Source organism: Cryptomeria japonica, chromosome 4 (genome assembly GCF_030272615.1).
Source record: "Cryptomeria japonica chromosome 4, Sugi_1.0, whole genome shotgun sequence".
NCBI lineage: Eukaryota > Viridiplantae > Streptophyta > Pinopsida > Cupressales > Cupressaceae > Cryptomeria > Cryptomeria japonica.
The window spans coordinates 780,675,128-780,688,601 of record NC_081408.1 but is presented as its reverse complement, the minus strand read 5'-3'; the positions used below and the strand labels follow the sequence as shown (position 1 = coordinate 780,688,601).

Sequence of the window (13,474 nt, the reverse complement as noted above, 5' to 3'; positions counted from 1 at the left end):
AACTACAAAGACTATTAACAGGATTACGAAAGAGCAATAACCGAGAGAGGGCGACAAATTAAAAGCAAAACAAAGAACAATTGCCTTGCAAAGTGAAAGCATTCACGCCCACAAAAAATTATAAGCAGAGTATAACAAACACCTTCACAAACCCTAAAAACTCTAAAAGTGAACACTTGCCTTGCAGAGTGAAAGCATTCACACCCACAAACTCTCAAACAACACCAAGAAAGCAATAACTCTGCAAGGAGATGAACAAAAATTATAAGCAGACTATAACAACAACAATAACCCTGCAAATTGACATAACCGACAGAGAGCGACAAATTAAAAGCAACACAAAATCTAATGACAGTATAACAAAAACAGAATAACGCTAAAAACAGAGGATATTCAATGATCAGAAAACATTACAAACATACAACACTTACCAACTGCAAAGACTATTAACTGGATCACGAAAGAGCAATAACCGAGAGAGAGATAACAAACACCTTCACAAACCCTAATAACTCTAAAAGTGAACACTTGCCTTGCAGAGTGAAAGCATTCACGCCCACAAAATCTCAAACAACACCAAGAAAGTAATAACCTTGCAAGGACACGAGGAAAAATATAAGCAGAGTATAACAAAAATCTTTACAAACCCTTAAAACTGTAAAAGTGAACACTTACCTTGCAGAGTGAAAGCATTCACACCCACAAACTCACAAACAACACCAATAAAGCATTCACGGCCACAGACAAAAGCGAGCACTAAACCTAAGTCGACAGGTAAATCGAACTTTAGTAGAAAACTTGCAGACAAAACACTTCAGACAACGAACAAAGGCGAATGCATAAAGCAATAACCCTGCAAGGACACGAAGAAAAAATATAAGCAGAGTATAACAAAAAGCTTCACAAACCCTTAAAACTGTAAAAGTGAACACTTACCTTGCAGAGTGAAAGCATTCACGCCCACAAACTCTCAAACAACACCAAGAAAGCACTCACGCCGAAAGACAGAAAGCGAGCAAAAAACCTAACTCGACGAGTAAATCGAACATTAGCAGAAAAGTTGCAGAGCAAAACACTTCGGACAACAACAAAGGCAAATGCATTTTAGGGTTAGCCGATGGCCATAAACAACTTCGACATGCGTGCGCATGGTCGGACACCAAAGCAAGCAACACATTGTCACTTCGAAATGCATGCGCACGGACCGAGGTGAAGCCAACGAAACACGTCACCACGTCGGCAGGGAAAGATTCCAGCCACCGGCAAACATGCCACTGGATTGTCTTGCACTTCAGCGGCAAACATCTCCCACTAAAAGCCTATCGGCTTAATCAAATATACTTTTTTAATTAGAGAATTATTTTCCACTAATTTTCTTAACATTTTATTACCTCCGTCTCCCACACTTCTGCGGGTCCACCTGGCCCCGACAAAAGAACTGCCCGGCCACAACGTCAGGAAAATACGGCGAAGATATCGGACTGCTAAATATAGTCGAAGTTTCTCTTCCTTCAACTAATAATTCACTTCTAAATTAACGCTTTCGAAAAACGCTCTGCAAGACCGGCTTGGGACGCGACATTCTGCAGAAAATCGAATCGAATTTCTAAATATAAGCCACCCACAAGCTTTGTATTAAGCGAGTCCTTTTTAAGTGAAGGGCAAGAGAAAAACGGAGGGATAGCCAAGCTGCCAATTTCAATTTGCAATATATTTCAGAGTTTCAATTTGCCAATTTCAATTTGCAGCATATTTCATAGTTTCGATTTGCAATATATTGCAGGGGTTCATCAATGGTGGGTGTCATGTGTCTCCCTGAACCAAAGCCTGGCAATGTTCTTGCTGCTCTATCACCGTCTTTGGCTTCTTTTATACAGCAGCTACCGCCGTCTAATGGTAATCTTAGTTAACCATGCAAATTTGATTTATATTTTTCTTTGCTTTTTTGAGGTTTTAAAGTTCACAAATTCTAGTTTCCTACGAGTTTGGCATCCTGTTATATGAGGTAGATGTGTATGTGTCATTCGTTTTCTTTTTCCTTTTAATTAACAATTAGGGTTTACAATGTTTCCCTTAGCGTTTGTGGTACCATAGCGGAGACAAACTGGAATTCATTTAGCCACTTCTGCGGACAAAATTTAGAAGCATTTCCCTCGTGATATGGTCACATTTATTAATCAAGCCTTCTCAGTCTGGAAACAGTAAAAAGTTCTCCCGAATCTTGATTTTGACTTTTTTTTTAAAAAGAACAATAATCTTTTATTTGGGATTGAAATTTTCTAAAATATCCCAGTCAGACAATTCAAAGTTTTAGCCCCCCACTATTGGCAGTAGGCTTGAAATGCCCCTTCATAGTAGGAATTATTCTTCTTCTCTGTTTTTCATTTTAAACAAGTTGCAGGGAACCCTTGCTTCACCTTTACAAACCAGATAAACACAGATTATTAATAGCAGCCAAGAGAGCAGTTTATTGTACAAATCAGGAATATTTATATTGTCTGGATCCACATGTGTTATAGTAATTGTTTTGTCTAGGTAATGTTGGATTTTAGAAAGCATAGGGTTATATTGTGGTTATCCCACGGTCGAGCAAGGGTTTCCTCTTGGCGATTTTTGTGTTTGGGATTTGTGTCTCTTGGGCTTTACTAATTAACGTTAGTTCTTTGTGGTTATTTTCATCTTCTTTGCTTCCTTCATGTATTTATTCTATTAGTAATGTTTTTGCAAAATGTACCTTTCGGTATTCCTTCCTTCCTTCTGTACTATCTTCTCCCTTCCTGTTTTTATTTCTTTTTTTATTTTCCTCATCCTATTCTATCAGGGTACTTGTATTTATTCGATTAGTAATGTTTTTGCAAAATGTACCTTTCGGTATTCCTTCCTTCCTTCTGTACTATCTTCTCCCTTCCTGTTTTTATTTCTTTTCTTATTTTCCTCATCCTATTCTATCAGGGTACTATCACTAAATGTTGTTACCAATTAGTTGCTGAAGCTTGGAATCTGAAACCTCATTAGTTTTAACTAGAGCCTTTGAATCATTTGTAACGTCTTGTATAGGTCCTTCTTCCTCTTTCAAGGGCCTCTCGACGTCTTTTTCTACCTCATCCTCTCTGTCTTGATGTTGTTTGGCTATTTGGCACTACCCAACCATCTTATCTTCCTTGTTTTCTTGGTTTTGGCTGCCTACTTAAACGCTTTGCCCAACAAACATCTCCAAATGGATATCTTCCACAATTCTCTAATTTGAAGGTTCACCTATGTGCGTAACCAATTTTGGTTTTGTATCATCCTCTGTATCACTATGTTCATTAGTGATTTCCATTGGCTCTGAAACTTGCAATCCAATATCGTTTTGTCTTCTTTTTTTATTCCATGAACTTAAGTTGTTTTGGAGTTTAGTGGCAGACTGTTCTTGCTTTTAATCTAACTCCTTTTTCTATTTTTTCCTCTTTTTCCCTTTTGTCTATGTATTCTCTTTTCTTTGCCTTTCCATTCTTTGTCTGCTATTCTTTGTTATTGTTTTTTCATTTCTATTTTTCTCTGGATCTTCCTTACTTTGTTATTTCAATAATCCCTCTTAATCTTATCTTTTTTCAATCATTGCATCTTATTTGTCTCAGCAATTGCACTTCTTTAGGATGCTGTCCCTTTGTCTTATGCCATCTCCTAGTTGCCTATCTTCTTAAGGTATTCGTTCCTAGTGGTTATGGGTCTCTCTGATCACAAAGGCACCAACATCGGGCGGCACCACAAAATGTTACCAAGAAATATCAGGCCAGGTGGATAGTTGGGTTCTTGTTATGAAATTCAAATTATCATTTTGATGTCAGATGATAAAAATGATTTAACACACATATACACATACCGTATAATATTTAATGCTGATAACGTATAGCATATATCTCAATATAACATTATCTTTTCTTGTAGGATCAATTTATCTCTCGTTTACTCATCTCATGTGCTATCCTAATCTATACATAGAGGTTCAATAAGGGTAAGGACATGTTCCATAGATCTGTGCTTAGATAACAACATGCTTGGGCAGTACAAAAAAGTAGTCCTTATAAACTGCACTTACTATAGTTGATGATCCCCTGCTGCAGTAGCAGTCTCCTCAAATCTGGATAATGTGCTTTAAGGTATAGATCTTGTCAGTAAATAGAATAGAGGCCTAGTCAGGCTTTTTGAGGAAATGGTGGGAAGCTTGGCTGCTTCTTACTTAGATCCACTTCCTTTCCCTTGATAGTTTTGCAAGAATGAACTGAAAGTTTAAACAGTGTCATTTTAGGTGAGGCGATGCAGGCCTTAAGCATGCACACTGTGTCAGCTCAATTAATTGATGTCATCGTAATGAATCGAAGCCATCTTAACTTTTTTAAGCCTAATAAATGTACTGTTAAACATTCTCTTCTCATAAAGAGAACAGGCACAGCAAATAACTTTATCCTGTCATAATCATTATTTCATATTGATTCATTAAAGTGACTCAGAAAAGCAAGCCCTTTAGATAAGCTACGGTAATTACCCAACCTATGGATGAGATGCCTAAAACGACACTATGCCCCCCAAGGGATGGTTTAGCGTACTCTCTTCCATCCAGCTAATCAGCACTTCCAAGTTATGTCACAAGTTTTAGGTTTGTTTTTGTGTTCAACAAAGATTGAAGTTGCCAAAAAAAGATTAATGATTAAATTTGAATAATATTAAAGTATAAATAAATTAAATAATAATTTTTTTTAATTTCAATAATTTAATTTTAATGTATTAAATTTTAATATTAAAATGAGAAGATGAAGGACATGGCAATAAATTTAAATTACTTTGGAAGGACCGAGAATAGCCCAAAAATATGATAATATAATTCAGTGGGAACTGGGACTTGGTTGAATGTAAATATATACAACGTGAATACAATCTAGACTTGAAAGTCCTTCCAAACAAATATATATAATAAGACATTTTTAAAGAAAATAAATGTAACAAAGTAAAGTTGCCGGGCACCCCTAAATAAATAAAAGAAAACCTGAAGCGTAACCTCTGCCCCCTGCACCTGCTACAGCCATTTGATACAGTTACCAACTCACCACAATGCAGGCTTGTGAGGATCAAGCTCACCTATTCAGAGTTGGAGCTTTCGCCTTAAAATTGACCCTTGAGCTCATACAAATTGTTCTTGGTTGTGCCAAAATTGTCTATGAGTCTCATGATATTTCATATAGTTTACTTAACATTGAATAGGATGGTCTGAATCTCAACTCTGCAACAACAAGAGTTCACAATGGCCAATGAATTCAACGTGGGGGACTTTCAACCTTGGCAGACAACAGGCAAAGACTCACACTTTTTATAAATATATTTTGATAGGGAAAATTTGAGCCCTTTACCATATGAATTTTAGGGCAAATTGCAACAATTCTTAAAGGTTTTTATTAAGTTTGCTGAATTTCGAACTTCAAGCATTAAGTTTGGCCTACCGTATGACACAGCTTCTAAGCCTTCTTTTGTTTGCATAGATTAACTATGTAGAGTTAATGTGCGGGATTGTGCAACACTTGCACCTTCTATTCTTTACCTGGAATTTGAAGTGATGTTCGAATGAGATCGAGGAGAAGTGGAAAGGGGTTTAACACAATGTGCCATTACATCTTACAGTGTTTTAACACACTTTTGTTTTCCATGAGACTAGTTTGAGAAAGAAAATTTAGACAGACTACGCTATCACACGGGTTAATTTGCCTTGATTTGAAGATGATGTTTATGTGTCTTGCTAACTTTTCCTTTTCTTCCACTTCAGGAAGTGCACCAGATATGGATATGTTAATTGAGACATTCAATAACGATGTTCCTTGCTTTAAGCTTGAAAGTTTGTCTGAAGGAAATGCTGATGAAGCCCGAGGTATCAAAGATGTTTTGGCCATTTTTATTAATTGAGGGTTTTCATCTTGTCATTATATGATAACTTCGTTGTGGTCCGTTCAAAAACCAATACAATGAGAAAACTCTTGTCCAAGCTAAAGAACTTGTTTGTGGATTTATTTATCAGTTTTGGTTCATACTTATATGGATGTTAAAATGTAATTGTTTCTTAGTTTATATGCTACTGTCTTGTCTCTTTTTTCTCTTTTGTAAGAAATCCTATAATGAAAGGTGGCCTAATTAATAAGTACTTTATAATTCATGATTAATCATAATTTAAGTATCACTATATTATATTTTTGTTAGAATTATCATGTTATTTGCAACTTCTCATAAATTTAATGTTCTTATCAAAATTGTGCTGAAGCTGCAATTACATCAGTAAAGCTGCTTCATGTAACTCTTCTTGTAACAATCATATAAATTAATTAAAAATAATAACAATTTAATCAATTGAAAACTCTTAACGCAAATTTTTTTTTTGTGGTCCTACAGTGATCTTGTTGGTCTTTGTTGTTCTTTCTAGCTATCCATAATTAGCACATAAAATATAAAATGGACTATCTTTTAAAGCCAACTTTGTGAAGGCTTCTTGTGACATTTGTATGCTTGAAAATGTCTGAGATCAGTATTTTATAATTAAAACGTTTATTTTCAGGTGCTTTTATGCAGTTGATTTTTTTTTTTAAAGAAAGCATGTGAAGAAGGCAAAGTAGATAATGTTTTCATCTGTTTGGTTATTGATGATAAGATTCTTAATATACATCAATATTAATGATTGTTTTGAAGATCGATATTTTAGATTATTTCGAGTTTTTAAATCAAGAAATCATTAATAGCTAGAATATGGATGTTAAAAAAATGATAAATAAATAAATCAATTCAATAATCATTTCTATGATCCTCTAAAAAGATCATTCCATGTTTGAGACATCTAATTTTACAATCACTTACTTTACTGAATAATTATATGCAGGTGGATATTTAATGAAATCATCACACTCTCAAAGCAATATTGAAGACCCAACATTAAAATTATATGAGGGTAATGAGGCACACATGATTAACTTAGCATCATCTTTGGCATCATTCATTCATAAGTTACCTATTGTCAATGGTGAGTTTAAAAAGATTACTTGACTCTTAATTTTTTATTGTAGTTAGAATGGTGTATAGAGCTTATCATTTAGTGTTGCTTCTATAGAAGTATCATTTAATTTTAGGATATCATCAGTGTGTTATATATGTTGTATTTAATCATTTATTTTATCTAAAGTAGATGATATCGTTTTCATTAAAAATACCCATCTAACTAATGGAGCTTATTTGTCATATTGATTATGGATATTTTCCCTATTGAATTTTATAGGACCTTCACCAAATGTGGACAAGGTAATTTTTGCATTATTACATGGTGACATTTCATTTCGTAAGAGTGGATTTGCATCAACTTCTAGGAGGGCAAATTCTTTGACAATGAATTCATTCCAAACAAGCCATCCGCTAAAAAGAAAGCAAGACGATGGTAAGTATTTTTTTATGCTTGAAATTTTTTTGATCTTCCCTTAGGGAGACTAAAAATATTGAATCTAAATGTTAGTTGTGTCCATCTAATCTTATTTGATTGCCTAGCAGATGACAAAGAAGAGGTCGTTCATAAAAAACCGTCGATGGATATATTTAAGCTGCGGCAAATAAGGAAGCTTAAGCTTCAAGCCAAGGTAGCCAATCAGAATCAGAGTGGAACTAATACTTCTCGTACTACTTCTGGAACTACTTCTCATACTACTTCTGGGACTACTTCTCGTACTAGTTCTACTCACAGCTAATAACCTTCAACAAATTTTGACACTGTAAAAATAACAAAAGATTCCAACAATCTTATGTAACAAAGAGAAGCATTTGCTATTGTATTAAATTCAGAATTTTTGTAAATTCAAATTTTGACATCTTTAAAGAATAATGTGGAATTCTTTTGTATTCTTCTTCTAAGATAAGATGTTGCATAATTCTTTTGTTATTATACAACAATTTCCTTTCATGTAATATGTATGTAATGAGTTTTCTTTATTAGAATAACAACTTGATTTTTATTAAATATTAAAATATAAATCACATAATTTTATTGGCATAAATGTAGGTTTTTTTATTATAGTGAAATTTAAGAGAAATGATTAGAAAGCTCAGCTATGAAACCCAAAACATTCCTGACCCAAAAAATGTATGTCAAGGAACGAAAAGAAGAAATTACTAGAAAAACTAGTAAAAAGCTAATGTTTACTTGCGAAGTAGAAGCATCATAGCAAATTATTCTTTTGACTATCATGACCCAAAAAAGTATGCCAAGTAAAGAAAAAACTGTTGGAAAACTTTAAAAAGCTAATGATTGCTTGCAAAAAGTGCAATTTTAAGCAAACTATCCATGAAACTCATCTAAAAAGCAAAGACCAAAAGCCCACTCTTATAGGTAAAAGGTCTTATTTGAAATAGTATATTATTTCATTGATATTTTTATGTGTCCTTTTGCCAAATGTGAAGTTTTGTGAACATGAACTAAACCATGAATTTAAGTAGTACACACATATATATATATTTCTATTTATCAAAATTGACAAAAAAGAGCAATATACATGTTACTAATCTAATTTACTAGTATGGGGAGTCTATAGCATATTACTAATCTAATTTACTAGTATGGTGAAAAGGAGGAATAAAAAGCTTAGACTTCCTACCTATTTTGTTGGAGACAATGGTCATCATTAGAAATATTCATGGAACTCATCTAAAAAGTAAGTTAAAAAAATTTAATTAATATTTTTTCTATAAAGAAATTTCAAATTTATTGCTTTAATAATATATTCTTGATCAATCAGTAATAATTTAAATACAACCATTTATCATATTAAAATACAATATTAAAGTACAAGAAAAAACCATTAGCATCATGACTTCAATGATAAAAATATTCTTTTAATTTTTTGGTCATGTAAAGGCAATCTTCATACCCACTACTACCTTTACATCCCTACTTAGATGATCTTAATCATGTTTCATCATTTTCAATGGAAAAATTCCAATGTAAAATATCAATAGTGATTGAATAACATGAATAATCTTCTTCAATCTCTTTCTCAAATCTTAATGATTGTAGTATTAAATTAGTTTCATTTATGAAATTAGATTTGTTTATGAGCATACAAGCATTAATGTGGTCTTTCTTTTGAAATGGTAGTACATACATATATACATATGCATATACCCATATACATACATACACACACACATACATACATACATACATACATACATGAATTTACTTTTATGTAGCACTTGTTTCTTTCACTCTATGTTTGAAATCTCTTTATTTCTTGTTACATAACAAAATGATTATGATTAGGAAAACTTCTAAATTCAGATTTACATATGCATGAAAGGTAGATGTTGCATAGAATATAAATCATGTTGAACTTACTATTTTGTGCATGAAAAAAAATAAACATACACACAGATTATGTATGATTTCATAGGTAGGAAGTTAATGCATATAGTATCATGATGTTATCATTTGCATGAAAAGAAAAGAGTTAGTTTTAAATGCATATGTATGTTTTTCTTATTATGTTTCTTATTAAAGGAAGTAGTTTGTTTGCTTGCATGTGATGGGTTTACCTTTAGGGATGAGTGTTGAATATGGGCTAATGAAGAAGGTTGATCATATTTTCGAGAAAAACCAAAATTTTTCAAGTGTTTTGGTCAAACTTGTGTTTTCAATGACATAGATGAATGTAGCATAACAAAATTATATTGATATGTTTCTTTGCCATATTTCAATAATAGGAAATTTCATGTTCATGTTAGAACATGTAGATATGCTAGATTGCAATAGGGTTCCCTCCTATCTATCGTTTCTAGGAAGATATGAATTTTTAGCAGGGTCAGTTCTTTGTGTTCTAAAGAATTTTGGGGAAGCATGCTTCGTGGTTAGGCAAAAAAGTGTTTGAGCCATATTCTCATCTCCAAGACTTGTAGATGATTGTTGGGGTCAATGACATTCAGAGACTCATTGATTATATTTCATATATCATTTTTTAAATATTACTTATATTTATACATCATTATTTGTATTGAGTTGACTTCATGGTGTATATGGTGAAAATGGAAACAATAATATTGAAAGACTAAATGAATTCAACCACAAAACCCTAGCCTAACAACAACAAAGATCCACCATAACATATGAAGATTACCTAAGACAATGCAAATCAAATGAAATCACAAAGATTATACCATCACATGTCCAATAGGGTTTGAATCTCCATTCTTCCTATCTCCATTGATCTTGCTTGATATATTTGCTCTCAGATTTTATGGGCACAAGAGTTCAACAAAGAATGGAAATGTGGTTGCAAGTAGGATCTCATATGAAAAGCGTAGTGTAGTCAAATGCATAATTGAATTAGCCAGGGTTTGATAATGAAGGAAGCATCTCCTTATATAGAAGACAATATAAGAAATGGAGGGATAAGATTAAGAGGTGTAAAAGAGGTTGGCTATGATTAGAGGGTAGGTAAAGAAAATAAGAAAATAATAAGAGGGTAGGTAGTGTAGGAATTAAGAGATGAATGACATGTGTCATGGGTAGAAAAGGCTAATGAATTAATTAAATAAATAAAGATTTATTTAATTAATAGAGGAAGTGGGACCAATTAAATAAATAAGATATTTATTTAATTTAGGAAAAGGGATAATTTAAATAAATAAATGTATTTATTTAAATGAGAAATAAGGCTAGAAGAGGATAAATGAATTAATTAAATAAATAAAGATTTATTTAATTAATAGAAGAATTAGGCTAAAATATTTATTTAATTAGACATGACAATTTTAGGTGTCTACATTTTGCCCCTCTTTGAGATAATGCAGCTTGTCGCGTTGTTTCAAAGAAGATAAGATGAACTGATACAAAGTTGCCCCAAGATGGGAATGATATGCCCCCTCAAGAGATTGGATGAAAAATGTCTGAAAAAATCGTAGACAATCTCTCGATAAGAAAGAAAGGGTAGAATGGACTGACCGGATAGGATAGAGTGACAAAGTCACGGGATAAAGAAGACTGACTCGGGAGATGAGGGCTAGGACTAGGGCTAGGGCAGTCTATAAGATAGACTACGAGGGAAATACATCCTCATTGTCATCCACACATCCAAGAGATCAGAGTGCAGAGCGAGATAGAGAAGCAGCAGTCAACAGCGATGGCATTGGTTCACAGATTCGATCGCGTTCGTTGATATAAGAGGCCAGCAGATGCAGGAGAGCTGGTAAGTACCGCAAAACCTCCTTGTACTTTGTTGTAATAAATGTTGTCATAAATGCATGTTAGGTAGCGCATTAAATGAATGCTAGAATAATGTCCAAAAAATGTCAAAATGTCGAGGCGTGTCCCTGCTGGTGCCAGGCGCGTCTATGCTGGCTAGGCGCATCTGTGTTTGTGCCAGGCGCGTCTACGCTAAGAAAAGCGTCTGTGCCAAATACAAGCGCGTTTGCGTTGTTCAGGTGCGTCTATGAAATGTGGGCACATTTGTGCAGGATAGGCGCGTCTGTGTAGAGCATAGGCACGTCTGTGTATTTTAGGCGCGTCTATGCAGAGCAGGCACGTTTATGCAGTCTATAAGCGTGTTTATATCTTCAAGGTCAAATCGACAGTTCTGTGATGGACATACGTTGTCGATTGGATAAGCTGTTGAGAGGATACACTCAAGCAGGTCCTCTAGGGAAGACGAGGGTAGCAAATAGGGCTAAGATTAACAATTCTATGATAGAACATACGTTGCCAATTAGGAAACTACTCAAAAGGATTCACTCAAGCAGAGGCCCTAGGATAGGATAGATTAAGGTACTTTGTGATGAACAGGGAGTACCAAGACATAGTACTTTGTGATGAATAGGGAGTACAAATGTGAGCAGCACTTTGTGACGAATAGGGAGGGCAAAACACGTAGTACTTTGTGATGAACAGGGAGTACCACTAGGATAATCAGCAACACTTTGTGATGAATAGTGAGTGTCACTAGAGTAGAAGCAACACTTTGTGATGAACAGTGAGTGTTACTAGGATAGAGTACCATATGCACTTAGATAAAAAGTAGCATTTTGTGATGAATAGTGAATGCCACTATGACTGACATGATTGATTTGCTTGACTGCAAGAGTATTTGCCTATGCTGGAGTCACGAGAGAGATTCCCGTCGACTCAAAGGTTGTGACCAGAGTTGACATTCGAGGACAGAGTTGCCATTGAGGGTATGGGTCTATGATATATTCTATATGTGCCTGAGTTTTGGGTGAACATGGGGTTACTGACTGCACTAGCTGAGAGATGGCACTCAGAGACTTGTACATTTCATTTGCCGATGGGTGAGATGACAGTCATCTTAGAGGATATTTACAGGATTCTGCGGGTACCGATCGGTGGGGAGCTGATTCCTTATGATCGAGAGGGAGATAGGGAGGCCCTGAGATGAGTGTTTCAGGATCCTAGACTAGAGATGAGAGCTGGACACATGGCATGAGACACGATGACAGCGATAGGACTAGCACTACCAGCAGTGCTAGGAGGAGTGATTAGTGGGTTCCTGTGTCCAGACAGGGCGACACGAGGGTTGGCTATGGGCTGGGGGAGCACCTTGGAGACATTGGTTATATAGCACACCAGATATGCCTGGGGACCGTGTGTGTTGGCACACTTGTACTATGAGCTGCATCAATTTGTGTATCATGGATCCGTAGGATTGGGCTACGGAGTTACATTGCTGCAGGTATGGGCCTATGAGTATCTGTCGATTACTCGACCGATACACTTAGGGGTAGGGGTCATGGATGCAGTTTTGTGCATTTATATCATATGATTACATCACAACCACGGATTGGTAGGTTGGAGCATTAGCGTTGAGTCCTGGATGAGATCAACACTGTGATATGGAGGCCATACCTTGAGTGCGAGCAGTGGGAGGAGGACGCAGTGGATCTACCTTATACTTTCCGGAGCAGATATCTGATTGGGCGGACACCCTATGTATTGGAGAGATAGCTGATTAACAGGGTATGTAGGCAGTTTGGCCGTATTCAACGGATGCCACGGGGTTCCGGGATGTATGCTTGGACAGTTAGGGATCAGGCACACTTTGGGCCATTATTGTCGTATGATCAGGCTGTGACGCAGCCAGTAGAGATGGTGCCAATGCCATGGGATATGTGGCCAGAGATTGAGGATGCAGGCATGGATGCAGAGTACATGGCGTATTGGGCTGAGCATCCCTTTCCACGACTGACAGACCCAAGGGAGATTCTAGATGGAGATGGTGGTGGGGATGGAGATGATGATGGAGATGGTGGGGGGAGAGGCCGACGGAGGAGGCAGGGTGCTATTGGAGAGAGGAGGGTGGCTCCACAGAGAGAGGGTGGGGAGGAGAGATAGGCTCGGGTGGTGAGAGGTCGCGGTGGATTGCCACTACAGGTGCCAGCAGCACAGGGTCCTAGACAGGTGCAAGGACAGGGG

General features: G+C 35.8%; 1 protein-coding gene across 2 annotated transcripts; it reads left to right on the top strand.

Moving 5' to 3' along the window:
• Positions 1–1,464: 1,464 nt before the first annotated feature.
• On the top strand, positions 1,465–7,899 carry LOC131031994 (cleavage stimulation factor subunit 77). 2 transcript variants are annotated; one of them, XM_057962873.2, is made up of 5 exons: positions 1,465–1,896; positions 5,798–5,899; positions 6,896–7,036; positions 7,289–7,444; positions 7,555–7,899. In XM_057962873.2, exons 1-5 carry the CDS (start codon positions 1,794–1,796, stop codon positions 7,746–7,748), a joined length of 696 nt encoding a protein of 231 aa, XP_057818856.1. In that variant the 5' UTR covers positions 1,465–1,793; the 3' UTR covers positions 7,749–7,899. The 2 variants fall into 2 exon arrangements, with proteins under 2 accessions (XP_057818856.1, XP_057818857.1); XM_057962874.2 differs by lacking the exon at positions 5,798–5,899.
• Positions 7,900–13,474: the final 5,575 nt, after the last annotated feature.